General features: G+C 49.3%; 1 protein-coding gene across 3 annotated transcripts in view; it reads left to right on the top strand.

Annotated features, from left to right (window-relative positions):
- Positions 1-15,560, top strand: part of Myo18b (myosin XVIIIB) — a 246,939-nt gene that overhangs the window by 1,025 nt on the left and 230,354 nt on the right. For 2 of the 3 annotated variants that reach the window (XM_013142193.2, XM_013142192.2), the window contains exons 2-3: positions 9,138-9,311; positions 11,221-11,379. In XM_013142193.2, the coding sequence (XP_012997647.1) occupies positions 9,273-9,311; positions 11,221-11,379 (198 nt within the window). In that variant the 5' untranslated portion in view covers positions 9,138-9,272. Of the gene's footprint in view, positions 1-7,317; positions 7,551-9,137; positions 9,312-11,220; positions 11,380-15,560 lie in introns of those variants that run through there. The other variant, XM_063226027.1, reaches the window with a different exon arrangement.

The raw sequence follows: 15,560 nt of genomic DNA, 5'->3' as shown, positions 1-15,560 counted from the left end.
AACTCTAGGCTGTTACTTTTAGTTTATGGCCATCCAAGAAGACGCTTGCTTCGTTTGAGGCACAGCTCCTGGAGGCCGAGTGTCCCGTTGAGGCAGAGGTTCCCTGCATGCTGTCTCTACTACTGAGCTCAGTGGTATTATCTTGTCCCTGGTGTCCTGCAGGGTGTGGGGGCAGATAGGGAGGGGCCTGTGTGAGCTGAGGATACATCTGGAAAGTAATTCAGAGGCTGGGTAGGAGAAGGAAAGGAAGAGAATGAAAGGGGAAGAGAAGGAGAAGGAAAAAGAAGACACTGGGAGGGTGAGGCAGGAGGACTGTAAGTTCAAGCTCAGTGTGGGCAACATGGTGACTTAATGAGGTCCTGTTTCAAAATAATAGAATTAAAAGAGCTGGTGACATAGCTCAATGCAAAAGCCCTGAGTTTAATCCTCATTACTGAAACAAAGCCAGAAAGAAAGACAGACAGGAAAAAAAAGAGGAAGAAGGGTGCCTGTGTTTAGTAGCTGTACATCACCTGTTAACGAGTTTTTGGTTCTCCTTGCACATGGCCCAGTCACCTTGAATTGCTTGACTTGGGCTCTGCTGACCCCATGACCTTGGACATGTCCCTTCCCCACTAGAAGCTTAGTGTGCCCTCTGGCCCCTGAGGGCTGGTGGGACTCTCAAAGATCTCTGGGGGTGCTTGTCTAAGTGCCAGCCATTGACCTCTCCAGCTAGCTGGCCTGGGGAGGGGCTTTTAAATACAGAGTTTCTGGGTTCCTCCCAGGCCCACTAAGCACTCCTGGGGGACTTGGGCCAGTAGGCGGCATAAGGAAGCCTTCCAAGGTGGCCTTGGTATGCACCTAGCTGTCTTGTCTCTGGTGAGAGATCACATGACAGAGGACTGCTGCACTGCACAGGGCTTGCCACATTGCATTGTCACCAGTGGAAAACCTGCAGGGCATTTCATTAGGATCTGACTGTTGCAAAGATTTGATTAGGCTGAAGCTCACCCTTTGGTGTCATTTAGAGATGAGAACTGGAGCCCAGCTGGAGAGACCTGAGCAGCCTGGAGGTGGGAACTTGGGCCTGGTCTTTACAAGGGCATGGGAGCTGGCCTCCTGGGGGCCCTGGTGTAACTGGTCCTTAGACATGATAATGACCATCTGCAGGGCCCATTTTGAACAGGGGCTTGGTTGCTGTACTGTAGGGCATGACTTTCATGTTGAAATTACACAGAATCGAATTGTTTGAAAAAGGGGGAGGTGGATATGAGACAAATATTGGGCTCCAAGTGCTTCCCAATCCCCCATGGTACAGAAGCAGCTTGCTTAAGGACACACAGCCCTGCAGGTACAGCACTGGGTTAAGAGCAGCCCCTGCCCTGAGGCTGGCACTCAGCAAGCTACTTCACTTCCTGTATTAGAGGTACCCCAATCTCCCCTGTTACCCCCACTCCCAAAACATTTCCCATCCTCCTCCAAGATGAAAGGATTAGATCTCAGGTCTCGAGGGAAACAAAATGAACTTTATGACATGAACAAGAGCATCAAGGAAGATGCCAATCTTGTCCCTTCCTCTCTCCTTTCCTGTCTCACCCCATCCTGTCTGAAGAATTCAAAGCACCATCAGCCCCACACCATAGGCTTCATCCGAATCACGCCCACCACCATGACTCACTCAGCTCTGTAATTTTCCTCTTCTGCCCTATGTACTATGCTTCTGTATGATGCTTAACTATTTTAAAACAACAACAACAACAATAACAACAAAAACTATAGATTCTAGCAGCAGACAGAAATTCCTCAAGATTTGGCCAAGTGGGTTGCCCATGTCTGTGGCCAGTACTCATGCAGGGAATAGCAAGAATTTCAAGGTTTAGGTCTCAGGGACTGTGTCTCCAACTGCCAAAGACTGAACACAGTTTCAGCTGTTTCTCAGGGACAGCTGGGGTTGCAGTTTCCATTTCACAGAGGGCAGCTGGGTTAGCTGCAGTGTAGAGGGAGAGACACGGCTGCTGAACGGGATTAAATGTCTCATTCGTGTTTAATATTCCTGTCGGCTTGGGTGTGAATGCTTAGTCCCATTTTGCAGATCAGGAAGTGAGATTTGCAGGGCTAAGTGACCCTAAAATAAAGCTGTCATTTAATGCTTTTCTGCTTAAAACTGGCATATTTAACTGAATCTGCTGAACAATGCAGGTTAGGATTTGTACAATATTGTTTTATCAAGTCAGACAACAAAGCCTGTTCACACCTATTGTCTCATTTAAGCCAGTGATTATCAAAAGGGTAGATGACATTGTCCCTGTTTATAGAGGAAGAAACAGGATCAGTGAGGTTTAGTGACCAGCTTTTCCTCTGAACTTTCTACCGACACTGAGTGGCTCACTTTCTTATTTCGGTCTGTGGCATGTCTATTTATTGTTCGCATCAAAGATTGCTTTTCTTTCTTTCTCCTTCCATGCTCCTCTCCACTTGCCATGGTTCTTCTAGACCAGAATCTGGACTAGTGTGGTCTGCACACTGTTGATACTTGGGCAGGAAGACTCTGTTGTGGGGGCGGTCACTTGCTGGGTAGGATGGTTAGCAGCTTCCCTGGCTTTGCCCCTCTAGATACCAGCAGTACCTCCTCTCCAGTTGTGTGTGAAAACCAGAATGTCTCCAGGTATTGCCAGATGTCTACTGGCAGGCATGACCACCACATGGTGAGAACTACTGTTTCAGTCTAATCCAGTTCAATAGCACTAGCTCTCTGTGGTTACAGAAATTCTGTACCTATACTGTCACCATGGTAAACACCACCTACTGTGCACTTGAAATATGCCTCATGCAACTGAAAAGCAACTGAATTAATTTAAATTGATTTATGTTAAATTAGCTACATGTGGCTAGTGGCTATTGTGCTAGATAACACAGCTCTCCTTTGCCCATTATCTGTTCTTTGATGGAATACTCACATCCTAAAAGTGGTCAGAGAGCTGGGCATGTTAGCACACACCTATAATCCCAGCACTCTGAGAGGCTGAGGTAGATTGGACACAAGTTCTAGCCCAGCCTGGGGGATTTACAGTGCAACAAGACCCTGTTCTAAAATTACTAAAAGGCTGGGGGGTGGCTCAGTGAGAAAACTATGGGCTCAACCCCCAGTTCTGCAAATAGACAAGAGGAGTCATCAGGAGAGCCTTCCAGATAAAGTCTGACCAGCTTCTTGCTTCATTCTGGCAAGCGAAACACCAGACTAGAATGACAGGCATGTGCCACAAGCACTACACCATCTATTCCAATGCCCAGGGTAGATACTACCAGTTAGCCCCAGAACACTTTCCTGTTGAATTTGAACATAACTCAAGATCTTCCCCAGTATACTACCTGTCTATCAGAATTGATGTGTAAGTTTGAATCTACTTGTCTTGGGCAGTATCCCTCAAGGTCTTTCTGGAGAAGAGCACACTAAACTGGTACTCTAGAGGGCCTGTTGGATAAAGTCAGTCTCCTTAGAAGTGTGCATGTGGTTAAAGGGATAAATCCAGAGATTAGCAGTGCTGGGAATTCTTTCCTGGCCATGGGCCTTGTGGGGCAGGGACAGAGAGTAATAGAGGAGCCTGGTGACAACTTGGGTCTTTGGATCGCTCAAAGGAGTTGTAGTTACAGACAGAGACCATTTGTCAAGACTAGAGCCAATATGGAAGGAGTAGAGAGTGGGAGTAAGATAAAGGCCCTGACCTCCAGGTCCTTCCCTAAGTAGGTCTCTTGCCAGGGCTGTCCTCTGGCCAAAGTCAAGGGAAAGCCAGAAAGGAAGCCAGCCGAGGGGAAGAGGTGAACAATGCCTAATGGTCCACTTCTTGGAGCTCAGAACCAGTTGGGCTGAGGGTGGCCCTTGGAGAAAACAGGCCACATGGATGCTGAAGCCATGACCTCACTCAGGTTATCCAGTCCTCTCCCAGGCAGCTGTTAATCAGCTTACTGTTACTGTGACAAAATACTTGGCATAAACCACTTAAAGGAGGAAAGGTTTATTTTGGCTCATAAGTTCAGTCCACGGTTAGGGGGGCTCCAAGGCAGAAGCATCATAGTGGAAGGACATGGCGGAGGAAAGCTTCTGGCAGTCAGGAAGCAGAGGCAGAAATCTTGTGCTAATGGGGTTCCCCACTGCTTCTGCTTTATCCTATTAGAGCCTCCATATTCAGGGTGGTGTCCCTCAGTTTGCTGATCCACATGCCAATCATTTCTGGAACCTCCCTCAGTGACACACCTAGAAGTGTGCTTTACTAACTACCTAGGCATCTCTCAATTCAATCAAGTCGACAGTGAGGATGAACTCACTGTCCTCCTTCAGGGTGAAGGTCAGCTGTGTAGTGATGAAGGTCAGTGCAGAGTGTAGATGTGTCCCTCCAGGAACGCATTCAAGAAGAGAGCAAGGTTCAGGGCACAATGTGACCATTAAGATAGGGGTTAGCAAGTGATGGCCCGGGGCTCAGTACAACTCTCCCCTAGTGTCAAAGACCAAGTTACAGTGGAGAGCCAGATCCATCATTCTTCATACTGCCTCTGCTCTGACAGCAGAGTGGAGTGGCAGTGACTGAGATACCATAGTCCCGAGTGTTCCAAAGGTTTACTTAATACCTGTCTCTTTATAGAGAAAACATGCTGGCCCCTGTTTGGGAATGGTGCAGTTCTCTGGGCTAGCACCAGTGGGCATTATCATTTCTTCTGAAACTGAAGTGGCAGAGGAAGGAGTTGTTGCCAGGACAGAAGCCGGGAGATTGAGGGGTCACCTTTGGATAGGGAGGAAGCTGTCCATGGCCACCCAGCAGGGATAGGCTGGCCAACTGCGGTGGGAGTGCCCATGAGCTGACGTCATCAGCTAGGCGGGAAGCACAGGGCACAGTGAGTAAAACCCGAGGGGACAGCATCTGCGGGCAGACAGCGAGGTAGACTATGACTCTGTGTCTGGTGGAGAAAGACCCAGGTTCGGGACTGACTGGTGTGTTGGTTCTCCCAGCAGCCCCATCCCCTGTGTACTTGGCTTCCCATGTGTCATTCAGCGACAGCAGGTAACAGGTGGTCAGCTTGTCTCCACTGTGCATCTTAGCTCTGCACTGGAGCCCGCAGTAGTCAACTCCTCTGCCTGTCCCCAGCACCCTTGAGGGCCAGCTAGGAATTAGTAGTGACACTCATGAGCTGGGGAGAGGCAGAGGTCCAAGTGTAGATGGAAATGGTGCAGGGCCCAAGAGTGACTTAAGCTGTGTTCCCAGCTCAGCCAAGGGCAGGGTGACTGGGTGTCATGGTGGAGGAGGCGAAAGGCTTTCAGAGGTCCAGGCAGGGTGTCAGAGATGACATGCCAGACAGACTCCTGAGAGACGGTTCATGTGGGTAGGAACCCAGAAGGGGAAGAGCATAGCCGTTGTAGAGAAGCTACTGCATGTCAGCAGAGTGGCAGGGAACACGGGCAGAGCTTGTGCTGTGACTGCAAAGTGCGCGGCATCTGCAGTTGGCCTGTCTCTGTCCCAAGACTTGCTCCACTCCTTCTGGCTGGGTGCGAGGGCTCTCCCTGCCTCTGCCTGGGTGTTTTGAGGTGACACTACTGTCTGAGTCCACCTCAGAGAGGGGTGGGGAGAGCAAAGGATGTGGTCATTTCAGCTCCTAGCACAGCAGAGGCCAGCTCCCAGAAGTGCTTTCCCCACCAGCTCTGCTTTTGCTGCATTCACCTTTGAGGTAAGAGGGCAGAGAGTTCATCTAGACAGCAGTGCAGCGATTTAGGCACCCAGGCATACTTTTGCCTCCTGTGCGACCATGAATGAATTTGTTAATCTTCCTCGTCCCCAGCCCATGGCACATCCAGCCCTATGACTGGCACGAAACAAAGGCTAAGGAAATTTCAGGGCCTCCTCCTTGCACATTCAACCCTGCCTAAGGATGTGCCCACTTGAGTCAACTTCTCGGAATTCCCCTATTTGCTATTAGAGACAGGGGACCCGTGAGCCTTGACTTGGCACCCTTTGCTGATATGGAGCTAGGATACGGAATGGATCAGAAGATTCAGACATACCTAAGAGCAAGTCTCTCACCTTGCTGGGTGACTTTAGGCCAGTGCCCAGCCTCTTTGAGTTGCTATCTGCCCTGGGAATGATGCTATTGATGTGGTACAATTGTAAGAATATAATGTGAAAAAGATTTTAGTATCAGGATGTTCCAGGTCCAGAGGGAATTTCAGGATGCAGAGAAAGTTTTGTGGCAGGACCTAGATCAGTGCTTGGTGTATCACTAACTCTAAATATCAGTGCTGGGGTCCCCAGGCCAGCTGTCACCAAGGTGTTAAATGAAAACAGACACAGGGTTGAGGGCAGTGACCAGTGGTTGGCATCTGCTCCAAAGGTGGGCGTTGTCTCATTTTACAAAGAAGGACCTGAGGCTGGGAGTGCTTCGGGGGGCCAAGAAGACGTGCAATCCCATTGTGAGTGGATGCGGGTGCACAAAGGATGGCAGAAGTCTCTGCCGCAGACCTGCTGCCCTGTTCCTTCTCACTCTGCTAATTATTCATTCTCTCCCTCATTTGTTCAACAAGTATTTATCAAATATTCAAGAAAATGGAGCAGAGGGAAATTCTAGCCCTTGTGGGGGGGGATGGGATGGGGGGACTCTGGTGCAATTTAAATAGAGGTTAAGGCAGGTTCACTGTGAAGATGACTTCAAGCAAAGTCCTGAAGGGCTGAAGATGTGTGAGCTGTGTGTTAGGCAGAAGGAACAGGCTGGAATATGCACTCAGGGGTCAATGTAGCTGACTTGGAGAACTGAAGGGAAGAACTTTTTAGGACAGGTGATCCTGAGAGTCCTGTGGTACCATAAAACCCTGTGCATTTACCTTCTGTGAAAGATGAGGTGCCTGGAGGCCTGACTGTCGTGGGGCCACAGGGAAAGGACCCACTGGTGTTTGAGATCCAGCATACATGGAAAATGATTCACGTCACTTGTGGCTCTGGGGGCTGCCTCTCCTTGGCCAGCCTCCCTCTTCTCTAAGGAAGACTCCAGGCTTCTCCAGGAATCTGGTGGCTCCTCAAGGGCTGTAAACAGCTGCTGATGCATTTCAGTGTGGAGGGAATGTGGTGATAAGAACATTTGCTTAAATTAAGGTTGACAAATCCTTGGCTTGGAGCTGGCATCTGGCCCTGGGTCAGTGGGACTGGCTCAAAGCTTTGGGGGTGATGACAGAGAATTAAGCACCACTGGGCTCCATTTGCTGCCCCTCAAGAGGAGACTTTGTATGAGTGGCACCAAAGGTTGAGGACAGCAGCACCCAAAGTCAGGATTCCCTGGATCTGGATGCTAAGTGATCCTTGGGCAGCAGCCATGTTGTGGCCAGGCTGGGCTGGAGCGGATGGGCCACAGCCAGGACAGGGCTTCACGTCAGGCCTATTCATAGTCCCACTCTGCTCTTCAGGCTGGTCACCTGTGAGTCACTCAGGGTCTCTCCAGTGTCTCCTAAGGGAACAGTGGACAGGAGGTGTTTGTCCTCTTCCCTCCTGCACCGCCCAAAGCCCTCTGATGAGTGCAGAGTTGGAGAAGATCTCCTGGTGAGCTCTTGCGAGGGACTGAGAGTCAGTTTCTGCTAGTTCGAGGGTTCAGCTCATTTCTGCCTCACAGTGGGGGATGGACACATCTCCCAGGAAGACGCTGGGTGGGGTCTGTGAGGGGCACTTTTCAGAGGGCAAGGCCAGGAGCTGGAAGGGAGCATTAAGGAAGGGGGACGAGCCTGCTCTGGTGGCACATCCAGGAAGGCCTGGTGTATTTTCTGCCATTTGATTTTCTATGTGAGGTTTTTTGTTATTTGCAGATTTTGGTTATTTTTCATTGTGCAACACTGTCCTCCACTGTTTAAACCTATTTTACATTACTGAGGCTGAGTTTCATGCCCAGCACCCCAAAAAGAAAAAAAAAATCATCAAATTATGCACTCACAATGGTTGGATCTTATGGCACACAAATTAAACCTCAATGAAACTACTTAAAACCAATGTGTCTTAAACTGTCTTCCATGGAGTTGTAATATTCCTTGGATATACTTGATTTTATTTGATATTCTCTAGGTATTGGGCACCGTGTCTGCTTTGTCAATGCTATAAGTGACCCTGTGATGGCATTTTCTGGTTTCTTACTTTGTCAATTTTGTTTCCAGAAGACAGCTTTCTGGGTCCAAAATTCATGCGGAGGTTTTGAATATGATGCCTAAATCCTTTCCCCAGAAAAGAACCAACTGGGAGCTCTGTTTCCTGCTCTCATCTAATTTGCATGATCAAGCTATACAGACGACCATCCTCTTATTAAAAGGGGACTCAGTTTCTGCCTTGGCGTTAGCAGTTGGTGTAGCAGTTGTCCTTGAGGGAAGAGTGACTGCAGGGGGGGTCCAGGGTGCTGGTAATGTTCTGCTTGCCTTTTGGATTGAGATGTGATTTTGATCTCATACAGTAAAATGTTTGATTCCAGTTATACAGTGGGATGAATTTTTGCATATGACACATTTGCATCTCTTGGGTCATGATAGAAGAGATTTCTACTACACTAGAAAGGTCCTTCACATCCTTTCCCAGCAAAAGCTCAGCACTCCTCTCCCTTCTATTGCCATCAGTTGCATTAAAAAAATTTTTTTTTCTAGTTTTGGGATTGAGCCCAGCTCCTTCACACTGAACTACCTCCTTATCCCTCTTTCATTTTGAGACAGTCTTGCTAAGTTGTGCAGGATGGACTCAGACTTGTGATCCCCCCTGCTTTAGCCTTCCAGAGTACTAGGATTACAGGTGTGCATCACCACATCCAGAGAGATTTTGCCATTTTTAAACTTCTTTATATTCTAGACCAATATGCTAGATCTGTAAAAATGGTCTTTTTGTAAGAGCCACTGGGAAGCATGTGTGTGATGATGCACTTTCCTGATTGTGTATTGTGCCTTCATAAAGGGAAAACATGTGGGTAAGAGGAGTTCAGGCTGCTGCCACTCAGTGATCCATGCCCAGTGGCCCCCTGGCTGGCCACTGTCCTCCTGAGTCTGTCCCTGGTTGTGCCCTTCCCTTGGTGGGCATGCCTCATGGTGTTGTGGTAGGGGAGTGGGACAGTGCTCATGGACTAACCTGTTCTCTTCTCTCCCTTCTGTCTCTGTGTGTCAGGCCTTTGTCCTCCCATCTCGTGCTGTGCGTGTCGGTATAGCCCATTCGGTGCTGCCTGCAGGGAGCACCATCTCGCCTCACCGGCTCATCACTCATCATCTCATCTCATCGCCTTACGTCTCAGCGGTTTCCAGCATGGCCATCTCCTCACGTCTCGCCCTGTGGGAGCAGAAGGAAAGTCTTACTCTGGGCTGGGCTGCAGCTGTGGGCTCTGAGGACCCATCCCACAGAGGGCAGGGAGTCTAACAGGTGTCTCTCCATAGGGCTTGTCCAGGGCCACCTGTCACCTTTCCTTAGCCAACTTGGTTAGCCCCACCTTCCTGACCCAGGTGACACTGGTGATCATGCTCTTGATGGCCCTGAGCTGGGGGGCTGGAAATGAGAATGAGGGGAGACCCACACTGCCCAGTCTTGGTGCTGATGGTGGGGGTGTGTGGGAAGAGGAGGGGCAAAGGTGGAGCTATGGGCTGCCAGGCTGATATTACAGGGGTGGAATTTCATGGTCTCTACCTTCTGTCACCATGGAGGATTAGAAATGGGTTCTTCTGCTCAGTTTCTTCCTTTAGTTCTCATAAAAGTCTCTCTCTCTCTGTCTCTGTCATTCTGTGGCCTCCCAGCTTTGTGCATGTCATTTGTTTGGAGGCAGAAACAGGAAGAGAGACTGTCAGTGGTCTTCTTAGGCTGCCTGGGCACAGTGTCTGGGCCCATGTTGGAAGAAGTAGTGGGCAGCACCAGCTTTAGACTCACTCTCTTTTATGAAGTGCGTCTTGGTCCTGAGCCTGGCCTTGCATAACCTAATCATATCCCATGCCTGGGCAGAAGTCTGCATCAGAACTCCCCCATGCCTACCCCACCCCATCTCCTTGCCTCGGGTCTCCTTTGGATGCCTTTATCAGCTGGGCTGCAGACAGCAAGCCTTTACCAGACATGTGCAGAAACCCTGATAAAGAGGCTATTTTAAACCAGAGTGTGGCTATTCCATATAAAGCCCTGGGGTTTGCTTTTTCTCACAGGCAGCCACAGTGATCCAGGTTAAAGACACACACACCAGCTGGCTACAGTTGGTTCTATGTCTCAGCCCCCAAGGTCACTCTCTGAGGGGTCTCAGCTTTTAGCATAGCTGGCCAGTTCTGGCCTGGCCATGTTTCTAGTAGTAAAACATCCCTGTGAAGGATCCCTGTTTTAGGAGGTGGTTTTAGGGAGTCTGTGGCTGCCCAGGTGCTGGTATAAGGGTCATGAAAAAAATACAGTGGGGTCATTTGAGGGAGCTACAGGGCTGGTCCTTACACAACTGTCCCTCAATACCCATGATAAATTAGTATCAGGACCCCTTGCAGATATCAAAATCCACAGATGCTCAAGTTTCTTATATAAAGTGGTATAGTATTTTCACAGAACCTATGCACGTCCTCCTGAATAATCTAAATCATCTTGAGGTGACTTATAACACCCAGGACAGTGTCAGTACTTTGGGAGTAGTTCTTATGCTGTATTATAGTTTGCATGTGTTTCACACAGATGCAATTTTTCCCCTTAAATATTTTTCCCTGTGAGTGGTTGAAGTCATTGATGTGACAGCCACAGACACAGAGGGCCAACTATATAAACTCTGGATGCAGGCCCCTGTGTTCCCTGCCATGTCCTGGCACTCAGGAAGTGAAGTGTTCAGTGTTGGATCTATTATACTAACTCCAAGTGGTAGGATGGGAAGGTGTGGGTGGTTGCCAGTGATCCATCCCCTTCTGTAAGCCAAAGAAGTTCCCTCCAGGGCAGATCCTCTCAGACATGGGTCCATCCCAAGCCATGGTGGGGAATGGATGGCCCTGATGACCCAAGTTCAAATGGCAAGGACTTGTTTCAAGCAGAGATTGCATTGGCTGGGAAGCCTTTACTGCACTGAATCTTTGTGTACTGTTATGAGGTCTTTGGAAACCCTTGAGGCTTCCTCACTTTGATGTGGCCTCAGATACTGGTTTGGTCATGGGTATCCCCTGCAGTCCTCGCAGGCTCCATGGCACCCTCTCTGGGGGCAGTCTGCCCTGCCAGCTCACTGGGATCTCTCCTTGCTTGCTTATGCAAACAGATCCGGGAGGAGGACAAGAGCCCGCCGCCATCCTCGCCCCCTCCCCTCTTCTCTGTCATCCCAGGGGGATTCATTCGGCAGCTGGTCCGGGAGACTGAGAAAGAATCCAAAGAAGCGAGACTGAGGAAAGAGGCAGTGCTTGCCTCCCCAGAACGAGAGGTGAGTAGCTCTCAGGAAGGGGACCAGGTGCCTTTCCAAATGTACCTACATCTTGTCCTATAAGATTTCACCGAGTCAATTCTTGGCTCTGCTGTCTCTGTTTTGAAGAATGTCTTTTCTTCAACTCTATCTGTTGAACTCCTATGAAACCTTCAAAACCTATCCTAATTTTACATTTCTCTAGAAATGTAAATGTTTTCTCCTTGCTCTCCTTCCTCGGATTTCTGCCGTACCTCCTATGCTCATCTTTGGAAAGCGTACTATTTGATCATAGGATTGATTACACTAGAAATTCTTTAAGAACAATGACTTCCTCTTTCATTCAGTCGCATCTTGAGCAGCTCTCATAGTGTATGTCCAATAGTAAATGTTCAAAAAATGTTTGTGGGGGCCTGAGGATTTAGGTCAGCGGCATAAGCACCTGCCTTGCAAGCAGGCGGTTGTGAGTTCGATTCCCAGTACTGATAAAAAAAAAAAAAAGAAAAAGACAAAAAAAAAAGTTTGTGGAATGAATGAATTAATGAATGATAGCAATTGATATATGATGGATGGAGATGATTTTACCTAGTTTTATGGAAAGGAAAAGCTGCATACTAGCTAAGGTACAGTCAGCTCATTTAAAGCAGGCTAAGAGACTCAAATTAGTTGCTACTCACTGCTATAGATGTATTGCTGCTAAAGTATGGAAACTGCTCTATATCAGGTGAGCAATGCTCATGGCTTAAGGATGCCAAGAGCCTCCCAGTTGCCTTCCTCTCCCTCTCCCCTGAGTCCTTTGGAATGGCAACGTCCAACAATTGAAGGGCCAACGTGTGGCCAAGTTAAGGACCATACTACCCTGCTCCATCTGGCATCCTTTCTGATTGACTGATGTCCACTAAAAACCTTTCATTGTTCTGGGCACTACTGATAGATTGAAGCAATCATTGAATATGGGGCAGATTAAGTAGCCCCTGTGGGGGCTAGCTTATCTTCCTCTTTCCCTCCAGTTCCTTAAGCAAGGAGGCTGGGCACTAGAGTGGCAGGGCTGGAGAGCAGTGTGGCCTGGAATATCATTGTGTGGGGCTTTCAGAAAGGGCATCTCCTCTACTTACTCTCCAGTGTGCCCTAGGGGCAAAGGACACACTTCCATAATGGACTGAGTGACCCAGTGGCCTCATGGCCAGGAGTTGCCTGAGCCTAGTGGCCATCCTGTCACCTCTCTCCTCCTCCTCAGCTTCTGTCGGCCTGAGCAGGCCCACACATGCCTGCCCCTGTCCAGTGACAATGACTTTGCTGCACCAGGAAATCCTCTGGCAGCTGAAACAGCAGCAGCTGTAGAAATATTCTGGCTGAGCTTTGCTAGGAGAGCATGACCCTGTCCCCATGCCTGCCTGATTTCAGTAGGCCCCAGACTGCAGTTGTCAAGTCTTGAGAAATTGGCGCAGAGTTCTGTGTGTCACCAGACAATGCTCACTTTGCTGTCCATGGGCTCACTCAGGATGCTGTGGCAATGGGGTGGATGAGATCACAGTCACGTGTCAGAGGTGGGGAGATCAATGACTTGCCCAGTGTCCTGAGACCAGATAGAGGCTGAGCCAGACTGTGAGCCTGTGTGTCTTCCATCTTTGTGAGCTGCCCGGAGAAGAGCCCTCTGGTGAGTGAGGTGGCCAATGTGGTGGCCTTGGAGAGTTGGGAAGGACAGGGGCTCATAAGGCTGTGGACCATGCTGACATCACTTTGAACAAGAGAGGAAGCCAAACTGAGCTGAGCATGGGGACAAATTCTCACTGCTGGTACTGGGTAGAGGCTCAGAGCCCCAGCTTCACATTGCAGCTTTGTTGTAGGACACCTGGCATTTGTGTGTTTGCATTCTTGTCTGCAGAATGGGGTGCAAGTGTGGGACAGGCCCTAGATCACAGCAGGTGGCTGCTCAAAAGCCAGGATGCTTCAGGAGCTGGAGCAGGGTAGCCTCTGGAACACATCCCTGTGACATCTTGGTGATGGACTTTTTTTGTCCTCATGAGTAAACAACCCTGGATGCTCTCCCCTTGTGCCAGCACAACAATCCCATTTGATCCCCAGAGAATCCTGGCAAGGAGCCACAGGATCCATTCCCATGTGGCATGAAGGGGAGCGAGGATCACAGAGGTGACCTAATTTTTCTAAGGCCATGTGACCAGTGAGGGCCAAGAAGTGGCAGAGCCCTTGAGAGGAATGTCAGGGAAAATCGGTCCTGGCCCTGCCCCATCACTGGGGGCAGTCCAGGACAAGTCCCTTCCCCGCATAGGCTTCAGCTAATACACTTGTAAAACAGATGTGCTATACAGTTCTTCTTGACTCTCGGGGCTCTAGAGGGGCCACTCCTTCCATATGTGGAGAAGGCTGCTATGGGGACCAAGGGCTTTGTCAGGAACTAGAGGACAAGAACTCACAGACATGCAGCATGGGGGAGGCTGGGCTTGGAGAGCCTGTGTGGTGCATTCCCATGTTACTGCCTCCTCGTGGCAGCTGGTTAAAAATACGGCAGTGACTCACTTTTCAGGAGGGTGTAGACGGGGTAAGACTTGTCAAGTGCAGTGAATTCTGTTCTGAGGCTGTGTCCTGCAGTCCCAGGAGGTCAGTCCGAGCCACTTGGCTGAGGGTGCAGAGCTGGGGTGTTGAGCTCCGGCAGTGCACTGAACTCACTAAAGATACTCCAGCCAGACCAACTACCTCAGAGGCCCTGAGAAGCAGGGCAAAGCTTCTGGTTTTAAAGCTCTTGGGAAATTCCAAAAAGCCTTAGAAAGTCAAGAAAGGGGCTGGCATGGTAGTGCATGGCCATAATCCCAGCACTTGGGTGGCCGAGGCAGAGGATTACTGCAACAAATTTCAGGCCAGTCTGGGCTCAAAGTGAGTTCGAGGCCAGCCTGAAAGGCATAGAGAAACCCTGTCTCAAAAGAAAAATAAAATGAGTCAACAAAAGGCATATGATATTCATCTGTTGAGGGCAGCAGCATTTGGGTCCAAGAGCCCCAGCTTCACATTGCAGCTTTGTCGTGGGACACCTGGCATTTGTGTGTCTTCATTCTTGTCTGCAGAATGGGGTGCAGTTGAGCATCCACTTTTCAGCATCCTCAAGAGGCAGCAAGATGCTGCACCATAGTGATGCAGAACCCACTGTGAAGTGTCTTTGGCCAATGCCATTTTTAGTAGTAAAGAGGTGAGGAGAGGGCTGTATGTACTTTTGTGGCATCTACCTCTAACACAGGTGCGGACACAAATAAAAGCTAGAATGGAGCTCAGAATGGGTCACTGTTGGGATGGAGGAAACGGCCTGGTGTTCTGGAACTCTGCAGAAGTATGAAATGGCTTCTGACAGGGTGTGCAGGCAAAGCTTTATGGAGAGGGACAGCCAAGCTGAGCATAGAATGGTGAGCAGATGGTGAAAAAGTGACAGGAGGGAGGGTGGGTGCTGGTAGCCACTCTTAGAGAGGCAGGGAAGGGTCACAGAAGGTGGGAGATGTCCCATGTAGCACGAGATAAGAAAGGACAATCAGACCAGAATGCGGCTGGGTGCTCCTCCTTGAGGATTTGAATGTCTGATGCAGTGTGGAGTGATTTTCCTGTAAACTATGGGCAACTACCCACATCATTGGATCAGCAGAAAGCAACCCAGTTTTGAGGTCATGGCAATGGCACAAGTGATGAACAGGACCTGAGTAAAGAGACATGGAGGCTTGGGTTGGTAGGAGGAATCAACTCACTCTCAGGGCTGGTTTGAGTGCAAGAGCAGGTGCGAGCCCTAGTCCTCAGCACAAGTGAATGCAAGGGTGCATCAACATGGTCCCAAGTGGAAGGGCCAGATGAGGTCTGGGGATGAAGCCAGACATCATAGCTACATGTAGGGGCTCATTATCTGTTCAATATCACAAATCCTCATTCCTACCCTGTAAGGTCAGCCTTTACCATCTTCATTTTATTGATAAGGATGCCAGTTCAAAGAGGGAGAGCAAATTTTCCTAAGGCCATATTGTGAGGGTATGCAAGAGCTAGGAGTTGAACTTGATTCTGTGGGCTCCCAAATTCACTGTCCTTCCACTCTGTCCCTTGGCCTTGAGGCTCTGCACCAAGGCGCTTAGCCTGTGGGATCTTGGAGGCACTGGAGGATAATTTGGATGGATAGTTGGGTGGATAAGCATGAGTGCATGGCAGAGATGTTG

The sequence above is a fragment of the Cavia porcellus genome, unplaced genomic scaffold (genome assembly GCF_034190915.1).
Source record: "Cavia porcellus strain 051 isolate PalLab524CR breed Dunkin Hartley unplaced genomic scaffold, mCavPor4.1 scaffold_16, whole genome shotgun sequence".
Taxonomy (NCBI): Eukaryota; Metazoa; Chordata; class Mammalia; order Rodentia; family Caviidae; genus Cavia; species Cavia porcellus.
This window is presented reverse-complemented; position numbering and strand designations above follow the sequence as displayed.